Source organism: Hipposideros armiger, unplaced genomic scaffold (genome assembly GCF_001890085.2).
Source record: "Hipposideros armiger isolate ML-2016 unplaced genomic scaffold, ASM189008v1 scaffold_152, whole genome shotgun sequence".
Classification (NCBI taxonomy): domain Eukaryota; kingdom Metazoa; phylum Chordata; class Mammalia; order Chiroptera; family Hipposideridae; genus Hipposideros; species Hipposideros armiger.
In genome coordinates, this window is record NW_017731502.1 from 2,588,274 (window position 1) to 2,605,110 (window position 16,837).

At 47.5% G+C, this 16,837-nt stretch overlaps 1 protein-coding gene across 1 annotated transcript in view; it reads right to left on the reverse strand.

Moving 5' to 3' along the window:
* Nucleotides 1–10,342: 10,342 nt before the first annotated feature.
* CAV3 (caveolin 3) overlaps nt 10,343–16,837 on the reverse strand; it is a 12,450-nt gene continuing 5,955 nt past the window's right edge. The window contains exon 2 of the mRNA XM_019651033.1: nt 10,343–11,098. Within this exon, the coding sequence (XP_019506578.1) occupies nt 10,757–11,098 (342 nt within the window). The 3' untranslated portion in view covers nt 10,343–10,756. The remainder of the gene's footprint in view (nt 11,099–16,837) is intronic.

The window sequence follows — 16,837 nt, forward strand, 5'->3', positions numbered from 1 at the left end:
TCTGCTTCATTAGCTGCTTTATAAATGGTATACTTAATAAACATTTTTTTCATACATTGCTTTGCCCTCTTTCTCCCTCCCAAGAATGGTGACCATATCTGGTGCTTGCAGACTTGAATTCCTTTGTGGGGCTGCAGACTTACCTGTTTGATTATGACAGAGGTGCATCCGGGCTGTGTCAGGGGGTAGGGTGGGGTGGAGATGCCTGGTCCGGTTGTCCTCAGTCACAGGTCCTCTCATTTGTCTGAATTCTGTCAGAAGATGCTCTAAGTCCCAGGAACAAACCTCTTGTATGATGTGGCCACATCCACTGTGTGCCACAGTCTAATTCTGGAGATAACAGGATTCTAGATTGTCATCTTCAAGGGACCCTAACATGTGTTTCCTCAAGTGGGATATAGGGGTCACCTGTGGAATCAAATGGGTTTGTGGTCATTCCTGGGTGCTGCTGCTGAACCACACTCTGGAGCTGGGGCCCCAAACCTGCATTTTAAACAAGAGTCCCTGATGGCCCGGATGTAGCCTACGAGAGGGAGCAGAACGCCACCTCCCTCCTCTGACCCATTGGCATCACGCCCCCAGGGTGCCCTTCTGTGTCCTATTTCCCAAGGGAATTCCTGGAAGAAACAGAACTCCTCAAATATATATGCATCTGAATGTGTGTCCTTTCTCCAGTTCTGTGAACTTCATAGGTAATGGAGCAGCTGCCATACTCCGTGCCCAGTGAGCTTGAAAATTGGAGTCATGATCAAATTGGGTTTTAGCAAATGCCAAGATGGTGAAAAATTTGTGCATAGCCCAAGATTCCAAGTCTGCAACTCATGGCCTAATGGTTTCAAAAGGTGCTTGGAAGGGTGGGCCCTTGGAGGAGGGTGTCAGTAATGCTGGCTTTAGTCCTTTTCATCAGGAGGAGCCTGGGCTTGCTGAATCCACTTGAGAATGTGAAGAGCCCCAGGGTAGAACCGACAGCAGTGGGCTGGAAACAAAGCGCTGATGCTGGCTCGCTGTGCGCCTTTGGGCAAGTCTGTTGACCTCTCTGGGCTGTAACTTCCTCATCTCAAAAACACTAAGGGATGAATGATGACGTATTGAGGAGCCAAATATACTGATACCGGCAGGTTATTTAAAAATGCATATAGGGCTGGCTGAGTGGCTCAGTTGGTTAAGAGCTCATTCAAGAGTGCGAGCTCTGAGCAACAGTGGTTTGAGTCCTGGCCCGAGCTGAGCTGCTGCTGAGCTGCCAACAAATGGCAGGAGGGCTTAGCTAACAACAACAACAACAAAAAAGCAAGATGAGCTTGTTATATAAAGATGTGNTGTGTGTGTATAAAATTGAAAAGATCCAAATGTAAAGTGAGGCAAGTAGCTTAGATGAACAGCTGAGATTACACCGTATGACTGCACAGCCAGGTAAAACAGTGCATTTCTGTCTAAGCGTGAACTTCATTCCTGAGACTTCCTTCTATCTCATTTCATAGTCATATATACCTATATTCTTCCCTTGTGTCTGATAGTTTCCTTTTTGATGCCTTTTAAAATTTTGACTTTGATGTGTTGACTTGCCTCTTTCATTGTATATGTTTAATTATGATGTTGAACACATTCTATTTTTAGCGTTGGTAATATTTCACCAGAATTTCTAAACTTAAATTCATCTTCTCACCCATTGAGATCAAAGCAAATATATATATTTTTCATTCTCTTATATAGAAAGTGAGGAATTCAATATTATTGGCTTTTTAATCTCCCTCACTCTTCTCTTGTTTTTAAAAATTATTTTAGCCTAAGGATTAGATCTCCCTCTTTGGCTTTCTAAGCTTTCTCTTTTGAAAGATTTTTGATGTTTTTGGTCTGTTGTAGCTTGCTTCAGTTCCAGGTGCACCAATTAATTAGGCCAGTGGTTTTTAAACTTGCCTGTGCATCAGAAGCCTGTGGAGGGCTGTTTACAACACGTTGCTGAACCTTGCCCCCCAGGAGTCTGATTCAGTGGTTCTCAGGTGGGGGCCTGAGGACCTGCATTTCTAACAGGTTCCTAGGTGATCTGGGAACCCCACTTTGAGAACCACTGAATGCATCTCACAAACAGTCCTTTTTCCTTTGGTGCTCAGAGACTTTATACTCTGCATCTCTGTGCTCTGCATTGACGGTGCATCTAGATCTTGCAACTCCAACATCCCAATGAAAAATCCTTTTCTGGATTTAGCTTTTGAATTCTGGAGCTATTTTTGGATAACTTTGTGTAGAAAAGACAGAAGACTAAAAGATTTTTCGAGCCTTCTTGCAGTTGCCTTCACTCATGAGGATGTGGTTGTGAACAGAACTCTTGGGTGCATTGTTTTCCTCGGGTTTCTGGAGGTGTTGCCTGCCCTCCTTTGTTGGTGGGAGATGTCTGCAGAGTGTCAAATTTAAATCCATTGAAAGAAACCCAGATTTTGTTTCCCCCTTCTACTTAAAAGTATTTGGGGTTAGGAATTTTCTTCCCCCTTGCGGCTTAAATTTATGACAAGCAATGTCTTGAAGTTGATTTCTGATCATTAATTCTTCCTGAAGCTCAATAAATTTTCAGTATAACGGCTTGTACACAGTGCCTCACATAATTTTAGTCTCACTTTTTTTTCTTCTGTATAAGTCTGTTGTCATGCGGAAGCAGTGCTCTCAGGGGTGTCTTCATAGGAATGCTTCCTTTGTTCTCAGCTGTGAAGACAGCATCCACTGTCTCGCCACCATGCCTCTGCCTGTGCCATTCCTTTTGCCGGAGGCACCCTTCCTCCCTTCTCCGCCTGGAAAATTCATGAGCATCCTTCAGGTGTCAGCTCAAATGCTGATTTCCGTGGGACCAGCCGTGATTCGCTCTCAGAGTTGCACCCCTCCTTGGTGTGGCCACCTGAACCACGTCGTGGCTGCGTCATGGTGCCACTCACCTTATTTTTGTGTCCCCGATGCCTAGCCCTTGGTTATGGTGGCAGCCCCCATCTATTGGGCGCTTACCGAGTACCAGGCACTCTTCCATCCTTGCAGCATTCCCGCAAGGTTTGCATACTCTTGTTATCCCCATGTGGAGATTGAGAAACAGCACTTTTGGGGGAGTTAAAGTCCTGTGCCCCTGGTGAGGCTCGAATACAGATGAGGTCAGGCAGCTTTTGGACTCGGTGCCCTTTGAGCAGTAGGCACTTCACACTTGCTGAGTGAGTGATGAATGAACAGGTGGCCGTGAGGCAGACAGCTCTGGCTGATAGAAGCACACAGTGGGGATGTGTTTGATGCGAGAAAGGATAGGAGCGTTCCATGGCTGGCTGAGCATGGGAAGGCTTGGGGTGGAGGCTGGGGAGACACAGGCTGAGTGCACAACCTTCCACAGCAAGGATGTGGAAGGCAGGCAGACTTTGTCTCTTTGGTCCTCCGTTATATGGCCCAGCACCTGGTACCTGGAAAAGGCTGCTCTCAGCAAGCAAGTGATGGTTAACGCTCCAGTCATGACGCCCTGTTCGCCTCTCTCCCTGCAGCCTCGGCTTTTATCATCGCCATGCTCCTGGCCAGTCTCAACAGCTGCTGCAACCCCTGGATCTACATGCTCTTTACGGGCCACCTCTTCCACGAGCTTGTGCAGCGCCTCCTCTGCTGCTCCTCCAGCTACCTGAAGGGCCCCCGGCCCGGAGAGACCAGCGTCAGCAAAAAGAGCAACTCGTCCACCTTTGTTCTGAGCCAGCACAGCTCCAGCCAGAAGAGTTGCTCACAGCCATCCTCGGTGTGACTTCCCTGGGGCTGGACTGCCTCCCTCCGCTTGGTCGTGTGACATGGACAGGCTGCCCCTTGGTGGCCATGTGCATACGTGTATAAGGTACCTTTCAGTTTGTATCCTTCCACACCTTGGGGCAGCTTGAGTAGGGGATTCTGACACAGGGTGGGGAAGTGGTCTCCATGGGGGAAGATGATAGGGCGACAACCACCAGACAGCCCCTGGATCTCCCCTGGACTCCCACAGGCACGTCTGCTACCCTGACACTGCTGCCCCTGGCTGTTGGATGGGTTGCTCATGTTTCCTGAACCCGTGATTTCACTCCAGCATCTTTTGTTCTCCTTTATTCTGGGATCTTGTGAAAAGTAGTAAGTGTAGGGTTGGTGAGCAATTGAGTGTGGAAGCCTAGTGTCCTTGGAGTAAGGAGTGGGAGTGGGACCACAGATGGCAAGTGGCACTCATGTCCTCCTGACCTCACAGTGTGTTTGCCTCTGAGTGGACTGTCCCTGGGCACCAGCTTGTCAGAGGGTGGCTCTAGGAGCACGGATTCCTTTATGAAACCATTTGGCACAGGTGACGATTAAAACTTAAAAATGGGTTAAAAATGTTTAAGAAGCAAATATTTAAGAAGTGATTAGGAAATAAAAAGAAATAAAAGGCATCTAGACTGGAAAGCAAGAAGTAAAATCCTGTAGATGACATGATTTTGTATATAGAAAATTCTAAGGCGTTCATGCACACACACATGCACACACACACCCATTGTAACTAAAAAATGAGTTCAGCGAAGTTGCAGAGTAAAAGGTCAATATCCAAAAATCAGTTGTATTCCTTTATACTAGCAATGAACAATAGGAAAACGAAATTAAATAATTTCATTTATAATAGTATCAGAAAGAAAAAATAGGAATAAAATTAACAAAAGAAGCACAAGACTTATAACCCTGAAAACTACAAAATATCATTGAAAGAAATGGAAGACTTAAATAAATGGAGAGACATCCTGTGTTCTTGGGTCAGAAACTTGAAGATTGTTAGGATGATAATACTATCCAAACTGATCTACAGATTCAATGTAATCCTAGCTAGCTTCTTTGCACAAATCGATAAGCTTATGCTAAAATTCATATGGAAATGCAAGGGACCCAGAGTAGCCAAATAAACCTTGAAAAACAAAGTTGGTGGATTCACACTTCCTGCTTTCAAAATTTACTACAAAGCTACAGTAGTCAGAAGAGAGTGGTTCTGGTATAAGGGTAGACATATAGACCAGTGGAACAGAATAGACAGTACAGATATAAACACTTACATTTATGGCCAATTGATGTTTGACAAGTGTGACGAAAATTCAGTAGGAAAGATAGTCTTTTCAACAAATGGTGCTGGGACAACTGGCTACCTACATGCAAATGAATAAAGTTGGACGCCTACCTCACGCTCTATGCAAAAATTAACTAAAAATGCACCAAAGATCTAAATTTAAGAGCTGAAACTATAAAACTCTTAGAAGAAAACATAGGTATAAATCTTTGTGATTTTGGATTAGGCAGTTGCTTCTTAGATATGACACTTAGATATAAGCAAAGGAAAAATAGATAAACTGGACCTCATAAAAATGGGAAACAAAACTTTTGGGCTTCCAAGGACACTATAAAGAAAGTGAAAAGACAACTCACAGAATAAAAGAAAATATTTTAAAATCATATACTGGTATCCAGATTATATAAAGAACTCTTACAACTTAATGAAAAGACAAACCAGGCAATTTTGAAAATGGGAAAAATATTTGAATAAGCATATGAATAGACAGACATATTTTCTTAGCTTCCCCAAAGAAGATATACAAATGGCCAATCAGCTCATGAAAAGATGCTCAATATTACTATTCATTAGGGAAATGCTAATCAAAACCACAGTGAGATCCCACTTCACACCCACTAACATAGCTATAATAAAAAAGTCTTAGCAAGGATGTGGAGAAATTGAAATGCTCATACATTGCTTGTGAGAATGTAAAATGTGCAGCCACTTTGGAAAATAGCGTAGTCATTCCTCAAAATGTTAAAACACCAGCAATGTCATTTTTAGGTATTTACTCAAGAGAAATGAAAGCGTACATATACACAAAAACTTGTACATCTATGTTCATAGCATAAAAAATGGAAATAACTGAAATGTCTATCAACTGATGAATGGATAGATAAAATGGCACGTTATCCAGTATAAGAAGAAGTGAAGTGCTGATTCATGCTACAACATGGATGAACCTTGAAAATATTATGCCAACTGAAAGAAGCCATTGCAAAAAGCCACATACTGCAGTATATGATTCCATTTATATGAACTGTCCAGAATAGGCAACTCTATAGAGACAAATCTTGGAATAGTGGTGGCCAGGGGCTGGAGGCTGGGGTGAATGGGGAGTGACTGCTAACAGATATGGATGGGGCTTCATTTTGGGGTGATGAAAATTTTCTGGAATTCGTGATGATGGCACATGATTTTGAGAAAATGCTAAATACCACTGAATTGAATACTTCAAAAAAAAATTTTTTTTAAAGTTTACCAGCTGAATTCAGGGACAGCCAGCTTGAAGGATGAATTCCTTGTAATCTCTTACTGCTCAGCACTTGTGTTTCTCTATGTGACTCACCATTTCAGAGGAAACCCATGGTGTTCTTAGTCTATCTACAAGAGGTGATGTTTCCAGTTTGGCCAAAACGACCAGCAGTGACAATGTGCCCACACTGCTCTAGTAGAGGCACAAGTGTTTTGTTTAGAAGAGCAATTCACCAAGGGTCTCAGAGGCTCTACTTTCCTGGTAAACATGTTCTCACAGGTCCTCTAAGCCTTGAGGTAGGACATGACTGTGTCCAAGAAATACCTTTAAGTTGTTAAATACAGGACATTATAGATCAGAGGTTTCCCGACTGAGACTGGCCAGCTCAGTGGCATTCTCGAGCACAGTAAAATTTTTTTTGTTTGTTTTCACACACATTTTTGGACTCGCTGTGATACAGCAAGAGTACTTCCCTAAAGCCACAGATCCACTCTGTCCCTATACACGTTTGTCTTCTCCCTCCACCCTGCAGTACACACACGCACACATGCACACACACACATGCGTGTACACAGTAGAATGAGCTAGCAGGGTCTAGATGTTCAGGGAGAAGAGAGGTATGTACTAAACTCCAATGTTCAAAGTCTCAGCATTTAAGTTCAAGATCTGAAGTACTAACTGGGAATTGAAAACAGCATGATCTTTGGACCCAGATGCATTGCACAGTGTTGTTGTGACATGCGCTTAGAGCATCAACACCAGCCAGTCCTTGCTCTTTGGGAAGATAACAGGATGCTGGTTTGGGGTCTCAATGTCCACATCTGGCACAAGTGGGGCACTCTGGGTACAGATGCAGCAATGGTGGGGTCTGTTGGCATTGGAGCTTCTCGGCTCACCACTCTCAGGGAAGTTGCCTTCCTAGCCACCAACAGAAGCCACTGGGGACCAAGGAGATAGCCACTTAGAGTAGATTTTTCTGACCAGGGGCACAGCCTTCCTGAGAACACTGGATGCCAGAACCATCTGGGACACTTTTCCTCATTCTCCTGTGAGAGCTTTGGATGGTAGGTACCTTGGGTCCCATTATGGTGCAGCAGTCTGTGTCCTATAGCAAATCAGTGCCATTTGATTTCAGCACCCCTGGCCATGCACCCTTCCCCTCCAAGCTCATCCTGAAGAATATTTTCAATGTCTTTCCCCAAGGAAAGCCTGGAGAAATGAGTGCGGGGTCCAGAATACTACCTCGAGCTCAGCCTTCTCCTTCCTTCTGTTTACAAACCTAACATGTGGCTGGAGGTGCCAATAAATTGGAGCATGCAGATTTTCTTTGTGAATGTTTTATTGTTCTGATGGTCACAGTGAAATGGGAATACTTGAAGACAGCCTTGTTTCTTTAGGCCCTAAAAAATATCTGTCACACAGTTTGGTCTCCTTTTGGGATGGGTCTGTGGATTGACACTGTAGGTGGTTGTCTTTTATGAAGATCCTGGTTTCAAAGTGCTTACCATTTTTGTATTTAATTGCAGTGAAACACTACTTAATGCAAAATGTAAATTCCTTGATTTCGTTCTACCATGGTGCCATTTCGTGGTACCCTCATGCACTGTGCCAACTGGTGAATGGCGTGGCCAATAATGAGATGTCTGCTTCATTAGCTGCTTTATAAATGGTATACTTAATAAACATTTTTTTCATACATTGCTTTGCCCTCTTTCTCCCTCCCAAGAATGGTGACCATATCTGGTGCTTGCAGACTTGAATTCCTTTGTGGGGCTGCAGACTTACCTGTTTGATTATGACAGAGGTGCATCCGGGCTGTGTCAGGGGGTAGGGTGGGGTGGAGATGCCTGGTCCGGTTGTCCTCAGTCACAGGTCCTCTCATTTGTCTGAATTCTGTCAGAAGATGCTCTAAGTCCCAGGAACAAACCTCTTGTATGATGTGGCCACATCCACTGTGTGCCACAGTCTAATTCTGGAGATAACGGGATTCTAGATTGTCATCTTCAAGGGACCCTAACATGTGTTTCCTCAAGTGGGATATAGGGGTCACCTGTGGAATCAAATGGGTTTGTGGTCATTCCTGGGTGCTGCTGCTGAACCACACTCTGGAGCTGGGGCCCCAAACCTGCATTTTAAACAAGAGTCCCTGATGGCCCGGATGTAGCCTACGAGAGGGAGCAGAACGCCACCTCCCTCCTCTGACCCATTGGCATCACGCCCCCAGTGTGCCCTTCTGTGTCCTATTTCCCAAGGGAATTCCTGGAAGAAACAGAACTCCTCAAATATATATGCATCTGAATGTGTGTCCTTTCTCCAGTTCTGTGAACTTCATAGGTAATGGAGCACCTGCCATACTCCGTGCCCAGTGAGCTTGAAAATTGGAGTCATGATCAAATTGGGTTTTAGCAAATGCCAAGATGGTGAAAAATTTGTGCATAGCCCAAGATTCCAAGTCTGCAACTCATGGCCTAATGGTTTCAAAAGGTGCTTGGAAGGGTGGGCCCTTGGAGGAGGGTGTCAGTAATGCTGGCTTTAGTCCTTTTCATCAGGAGGAGCCTGGGCTTGCTGAATCCACTTGAGAATGTGAAGAGCCCCAGGGTAGAACCGACAGCAGTGGGCTGGAAACAAAGCGCTGATGCTGGCTCGCTGTGCGCCTTTGGGCAAGTCTGTTGACCTCTCTGGGCTGTAACTTCCTCATCTCAAAAACACTAAGGGATGAATGATGACGTATTGAGGAGCCAAATATACTGATACCGGCAGGTTATTTAAAAATGCATATAGGGCTGGCTGAGTGGCTCAGTTGGTTAAGAGCTCATTCAAGAGTGCGAGCTCTGAGCAACAGTGGTTTGAGTCCTGGCCCGAGCTGAGCTGCTGCTGAGCTGCCAACAAATGGCAGGAGGGCTTAGCTAACAACAACAACAACAAAAAAGCAAGATGAGCTTGTTATATAAAGATGTGCCAAAGCTGGAGCAACAAAATGTTCATTGTGGAGCCTAGATCATGGGGCTATAGGTGTTCACAACACACCCTTTCAACTTGCCTCTGAGTTTGAAAATTTCATAAGATACTAAAAAAAAAAAAAAAATTTGGTACAATTTTAGAGCTGAAATGGACTTTAGAGATCATTTTGTAGATGATAAAACTGAGGCCAGAGAAGACAACAAGGGGGGGCAGCAGGACTAGAACGAGGCTGCTGTGCTGTCTCCTAGTCCGGTCCACTTGTGGCCCGTTCACCACACTTCCCCCTTGAGCCCTTAAGGGGCTCTGCCAGGCACCAAAGAGGTGATGCCTCTGAAAACCTGAAAAGCACCATGGAACCTTAATTTTATGAGACTTAAATGGGTGTTGCATGAAAGAAAAGTCTAGTAGGACTTCTCTGAGTCTTTAGTGTATAATGTCTATTGAAAATCTTTTAAGAGAATATATAACATTTTCCTAACAAATTTAACCACAAAAGCCACCCCTCCTGTTTTTGAGGACTAAGTTCTGGGTAACACAGTTATCCCTAAAGAACGTAAGATTGCTGGGTGTTTCTTTTCCCCCAGGGGTGGGGAGGAGGTGGGACATGCCCTTTCTGTTGCTTCTTATTTTCATCATGAGTCTACGCACGCACATAAGGCCCTCATCACACCTCTTAGGGCTGAACGTGTCCACGTGCCGAGTGGCAATGTGGGGGCCTTGGTGTCTGGAGAACCACAGGGAAGGTTCTGAGATGTTTGAGCCCAGGCCCTCCCCTCTGTAGTACCAGGGAGGGTCCCCCACCCCTTGTAGCCTAAGGGCCATATTCTTCTGTTGGTGACCGCTAGCTGGCCCCGGGGGCAACAGAAATCTGGGAAATAATGTCCTAAGGAACACGGGGGAGCCGGTATGCAGCTGACAAGAAGAAGCCCAAGAGAAAGCAAACTGTTCCGAGTCTTGAATATGGCCAAGAGAAGGGCCCACCAACTTGCCCCACTGTCCGCTTCTCAGGGCAGCAAAATATGTTTTTGGAGCTGATCAGGACACACATGCACCTTATGGACACACAAAACATAGCATTCTCCAAATGCAGCTGAAACCCTTTATTGGAGCCACCCTCCCCATGCTGACAGTCACCGGTGGCTTTCCGGGGTGGTGCGTGCGGACAGGTCAACCCCGGGTGGGAACTGAGTGCTGGTTTGTGCTGTTACAGTACATGTGAATGCAAAGACTTGCGGTAGCTGCCTCTTAGCAAATGATCTTCCCTCTTGCACGGTCATGGTCACGGGGGCACCATGGTGGGGCAGGAGCGGAGTGAAGGGCCACTGTGTTTCTGGGGTGGGGCTGTCTTCCTGGCTTCTCTAAACTCTGTGCTTCCATCATGGGGGGAAGTAGCAGTCCCCACAGAGAAAGAGCTTGCCAGCAGCCCCCATGGAGCAGCGCCGTGGGGCCAGCCTGGCCTGACTCCCCCCTGCCCGGCCACCCCTTGGCCCCACCCGGCTTTACACTTCCTTCCGCAGCATCACCTTGATGTTGCTGCACATCTGGCCCAGGGCAGCGAAGAGCGGGTTGCAGAAGGTGCGGATGCAGAGCGAGTAGATGTGGCTGATGCACTGGATCTCGATCAGGTAGAACTTGATGCAGGGCACCACGGTCCAGATGTGGCAGAAGGAGATGCAGGCGAACAGGAAGCCCCAGATCAGGGCCAGCGGGACGCCCAGCAGTGTGGACAGCAGGCGGTAGCACCAGTACTTGGAGACGGTGAAGGAGGTGTAGCTCACCTTCCACACGCCGTCGAAGCTGTAGGTGCCCACAGGCTCCGCGATCACGTCCTCAAAGTCCACCTGCAGGGGCGGGATGGGCATCCTCAACCACAGCACCCACCTGCTCCTCCGCCTTTACATGGGAGCACCAGGACCCCCTGCAGGGCTCCCAGCCCCAACAGCTGGGCCCACCCCTGGGTACTAACTCTGCAGACCAGGGGCGGGCTCGACCCCTCACCTTGCAGGTGGGTATGTAAGCAGGCTTGAGGAGCTGAGGGACTCGCTTCAGGCCAACTGTAAGCCAGAGTCAGGCCTATAGCCACAGCTCTCAAATTCTATTTTATGATCCTAGGGAGTTGGAAAAGATTAACGGGGTGCCTGCTGATAGGATGGTGGGTAGGCAAAGGTTCCTGCCATTCCAGAGCTTATGGGTGATAAAAGTGTTCGGTAAGGGAAGGATGGGGGGACACTGAACTCAGCCTGGGGATAGGGAAGATTCCTGAGAGGAAGAGTCGCCCAGTTAAGCTGACACCCGAAGGTAGCCAGGTGAGGGAGGCTGAAAAAGGGTGTTTGGGGCAGAAGGAACAGTAACTGCTAGGAGCTAGTAGGACAGTGTGCGCTCTCAGGGAGATGCAGGTGCTTCCAAAAGGCTGGAGTGGGCTGGGGAGGCAGGCAGGATGGCATCGTGCGACGGGCAGCCTCTGATTTGTGCAGGAGCGGCTTGCTCTGGCAGCTGTGGCTGGGACGGTGGTGAGGATATAAGTAGGAATACGCTGGGAGCCATCAGTCCAGGCGGAACATGGTGGCTGCCTGGTTTGGGGTGGTGGCAATGAGTTAGAGAGAGGTGCACAGCTCTGAGAGCTATTTTAGGGTCTGGCATGTGGCCAAGTGAGGGCCACGCCATCCTGGCTGGTAGAGGAGCCTGGTGTCTGAGTGTGGCTGGGCTGGCCTGACGCCCCATGTGGAGGAGGCGGAATCGGTTCCCTTGACCGAATCCTGCAGGGACCTCAGGTTTCCTTCCCTCACTGCCCACAACACTCCTCCTTTGCAGCTGGAAGGAACATGCGATTCACACATCCTACTGCAATGGGGACTGAGGCCCCGTTTAGGAAGTAGGAAACCCATCAATGGATTTAAAAAAAAAAAGATTACTTTCAGCCAAGTCACTTCACTAACCTTTCCTGAGTCCCTGTTATGTAGTAAGCACTGTCCTAGCTCCTTTCTCATATGTGATGTCATTTAGCACCCCTCAGCCTTAGCTGTCTTGTCTGTAAAGCGGGGGTAGTGACCATCTGCAGTGTTCTTGGGGCATTTTTTTTAATTTTTAAATTTATTTATTTATTTAGTTTTTAGCTGAGCCATCCTGCCACCTGTTGGCAGCTCAGGGGCCGCTCAGCTCGGGTGGGGCATCGAACCAGAGACCCTGTTGCTCAGAGCTCACATTCTTGAATGAGCTCTTAACCAACTGAGCCACTCAGGGCTGGTTCTTCTTGGGGCATTTTAAAAAATTGATTGAATGAATGCACAGACTAATCAGATTAACGGGAGAGGGACCCCCCGTGGGAGCTAGTGGGGCCAGAGCTCAAACTTATAGTTTCCCAGGGCGGGCCCCTTCCCCACTTTTGTTGAGGGGTGGGGGTTCTCTAATCCATGCACAATGTTATTATTAAAGTTACTTTTCATTATAAAATATCATAGCCATATTGCAGAAAGCTAAGGGAATAGCAAAAAGAAAATGAAAGCATCTCCAATTTGTATGTCTCTCGTACTAAAAGTGTTATTGCTTTGGTGCTTTTCTTTCCAGTGTAACTTTTTGGGGGAGGGAGTGGACATAACCATATTGAATGTACAATGTTGAGTCCTGTTTTTCTCACATGAATAGATCCTGGGCTCCTGCGCCATACCTCGGATTCCTGGATACCCCTGGGGACAGCTGAGGATGAGGCCCTTCCTAGGGTAATAAGTTAACGGGGAACAAAGTTCACAGGGTGAGATTTCAGACTGCAGGTGATGTGGAAAAGCTGACTCGAGTCAATGGAGCCTTCGAGGACCCTCTTGTAAATCTCAGTCTCTGGCTTTCTCTGCTGGGGGTTCAGTGGCAGTCACTTAACTCTCATAAAGCCCCCTGGATGGAAGGACAAGAATATGAATATGGCCCTCATCTCCTTGAAAGGATGGCATTTCTTCCTGGAGGGCTTCTAGGAGGTGGTGGCTGGCTGGGCATTTGGGGGACCTTGGGATCTGGAGGCAGAGATGGAAGAGTTGTGTGATGGATATTTGGAAGTGAAAGCCCAAGTTGCTTGGGCAACGTCTTATGGCTTTGAAGAGTGGATGGAAAGGGCTGGCATCTTCTACATCTGGTTTATACGGAGCAAAAATCCAGAGTTGCTGCTTCCTGGGGGAGCTTTCAAACCCAAGAAGCTGGGGAATATAGGCCCAGTAGACCATTCCAACCTTGACCTGGGCACACCTGCCATAATTATCGAGGTTCAAGCTCCTGGGGCCTGGAGCCGGCTGACTGCCGTGTTCTGATCTCTGCAGCCTGCCCCTCCTCCATCGTGGCCCATGCCCTGGCCTATGCCGGATGCCTCGTAGCACCCAGGCTGGCTTCTGGAGCACGCTGCAGCCCCAGGGGCTTTGCCAGCAGAAGGAGGCATTTGGGCAGACATGCCTCCCTACCCCTATCCCAGGAGGCACTCCCTCCTTCCTTCCCTCTCCCACTGAGCACCTGTGGCCTCTCCTGCCTTTCTTGTGGCTGTTCCTTAGGAGAGTGCCCTCCCACCCATAGATCACCCAGCCCTGCCTCCTCACCTTCCAGGTGGGCAGTCAGGCCCAGAGGAGGGAGGCCGGGCCCAGATTGAATCTAAGCATCCTGATTCTAGTCTAAGCTTTTCCCACTGCCCCAGGCAGGGTCAGACCCAGAGGTAGATGCTGGCTGTCAGGGAGGTTGCCTGCCCCCTCTGAGGCCTGGTCCTTGTCAGCCAGACACCTGCCCCCGGGCAGAGCCCCTGGCCTCTCCTTCCCAGTCACCCACCCTGCTCCCAGCAGTCAGCAATTTCCCCAGCCCCTTTGCAGCCCAGCCTGCTTTGTTCATTTATCCTAGCATATTCCTTCATTCAACACATTTGATTATTTGTGTCTGGCCCCTAAGAGGCGACAGAGTGGAAAAGAGCCCAGACTGAAGTCACACTGCTATGGTTTGAGTCCAATTCTGCTACTTATTGGCTCTGTGACCTTCAGCAAATGACTTAGATTTTCTGTGCCTCATTTTCCTAGACTTATAAAGTTTGTCAGAGGGTTAATAAGACGTGTAAACACTCAGAACACTGCTGGCACAGACACCTGGTTAAGAACTATTAGCTGTCGGTGGTTATTACAGAGTACTTTCTTCAACAGGAAGCTAGAGTCCCAAAGGCAGGTTTGCACACCAATGCAGCTGCTGACCTGAGTGACTGTGGCAGGTAACCTCTTTGAGCTGCATTTCCTCATCTTTAAAATGGGTTTGCTACTTCTTATGACCTTGTATGAGGAATAGAAATAATTTTCCATCCATCCATCCATCCATCCATCCATCCATCCATCCATCCATCTCTCCATCCATCCATCCATCCATCCATCCATCCATCCATCCATCCATCCATTATCCATCCATCTATCCATCCATCATCCATCCATTCATCCATTATCCATCCAAACAAGCATTTATTCAGCACGCTTTGTGCTAGGCACACTACTTCTTGGGCAATACTTAATACCTGGCCTGTGGTAGGTGCTCAGTGATGGTAATTATTTGCTCAATTACTCTGACGTTCTTATGAAAATCTATCTCAGAGAATCTGTTGACATCCCAGGTCTCATAAGCATAATTCTCCAGCCCGCCTCGTGTGTACGTGCGCATGCGTGCACCTCAGCCTCTGCTGATAAGAGGGGTGGAGCCCCTGTTCCCCTCATTTTCTGCTTACGGCAATAATAACCCTACCCCCAAGGATCTCTCCCGGTTGTGTCTTTTAATGATCGTTTTACTGCCGCAGCCGTTGGTGCTGACATTTGAATTATTTCCAATAATTGCCTCTTGGTACTACGCATGGAGCAACTGCTCTGTTTTCTGTGAATCAGAAAATGTGCCCTCAGAGGGATGGGCTGCGTTTGGAGGCAGCAGCTGTTCCCCTAACTTGGATTAAGCGTGGAGACAGCTTTGGTCATAGCGTGCTAGTTTGGGGAGCTGTATTTATTTATAAGACCCCGCTCAGGCAACTCTAGGCAGGCATACCAGTGTATCCGAAGCACGCAGTGACTTCACTTCTTAATTCATGTCCAGAAGTGGGAGGGGAGGTAGCTTTTCCAGGGAAGGTGGCGGGGTAGGGGCTGCACGCACTGGCTTGGTGTTCAGCTGGAGGGAGGGGCTGGGCTTGGGAGGGGGAGAATGGCTGCTCATTCAGTTGGTGTCCCCTTCTCTGCCATATTTATTTTTGGAACAGCAAGAGAGCCAGTTGATTAATCGGAACCAGCCAGCGCCGCCCCCGCAGTCTCCACGAGGACAGGGAGAGAACAGGACAGGAGGGCAGGCATTGCCGGGGGATGCCGGGGAGGCCAAACGCCACCCCCTGTCAAAAATATTATACCTCCCTAAGATCCCACATGACTCAGTCGTTGGGCATCCAGCGCCCTGGCCTATTCAGACAGCGTGTCTGCGGTGGCGAAACAGCTCTAGACAGGAAGATAGACGTTGGTTCCAGTCACCACTTGACCACCGAGTTACTGCTGTGTGATTTTGGGCTGGTGCTTTCCTTCTCTGGGCCTCTGGGAGCTTTTGTTTTTGTTTTTAACTTTACATTAAGAGGATTAGGCTAAGATCCCTCGGGACACGGAGTTAGTTTCAGAGTCAGAAGACTTAGCTTTGCTGGGTCTTAGTTTTCTCGCTCATTATTATTATTATTAATTCAAATAATTTGTTTATTATTGGAATAATTTCATTTATATTTAAATAATTTAAATAAAATTATTTACATAATTTTATTATTTAATAATAATAATTGGAGCTTACATTGTGGATGTCTGTTTTTTCATGTGATTTCTCTAATAATTTTTATTAAATTTTACAAACGTATTGGTATACAAAGAGATTGGAATAATATTACTGATAAAACCCATCCTCACCCAGATTGTTTGAAAAGCACTGGCCTGTGAAGTAGGACGCTAAAAGGAGGAGGCTGCAGCAAAACAGCTGAAAAACTGGCAAAGCTTCACTTCTTGTGCTGTACTTGGTAATAACGTAAATAGAATTCTGTACAGTCTGGACTAACTGTAGTAATGTCCACAATTCGGCGCTTGTAGGTGTCAGTTTCTGGCCATGTGTGTTATATCTGGTATTTCACAAGGGACAAGCAGGGTGGAGCCCAAGTCGGCCTGACCTCAAATCCTGGGCCCGCGTTCCCTCTGCCATCTCCCTGACCAGGGTCACCGCAGGACTAGGACCCCAGCAGGAGCAGAGGCACAGAACACAGCACAGGCCAATCCTGAGGGCAGGAGGAGGGTCTCAGGGATTCACTGGAGCTCGGGGTCCAGAGCACCCCAAGCGGGGCAGGGTCTGGGACACCTGGGCTGGGGCTTAAAGGGACTTAGGTTGATGTAAAAGAGCTGCGAGGAGACTGAGACACCAGAAGACTTCAGGGTGAGAGAAAGGGCCCTGTCAGAAGAACTCCCGTCAGATCTCATGAGCCCTGTCCTCACCCTCTTGCCCATCTGTTCCCATTGCTTCTCCTGCCCTCTCAGCCTCTGCCTTCAGGAAAGTGGGTGCAGGTGGGATGGAGAGCAATAGAA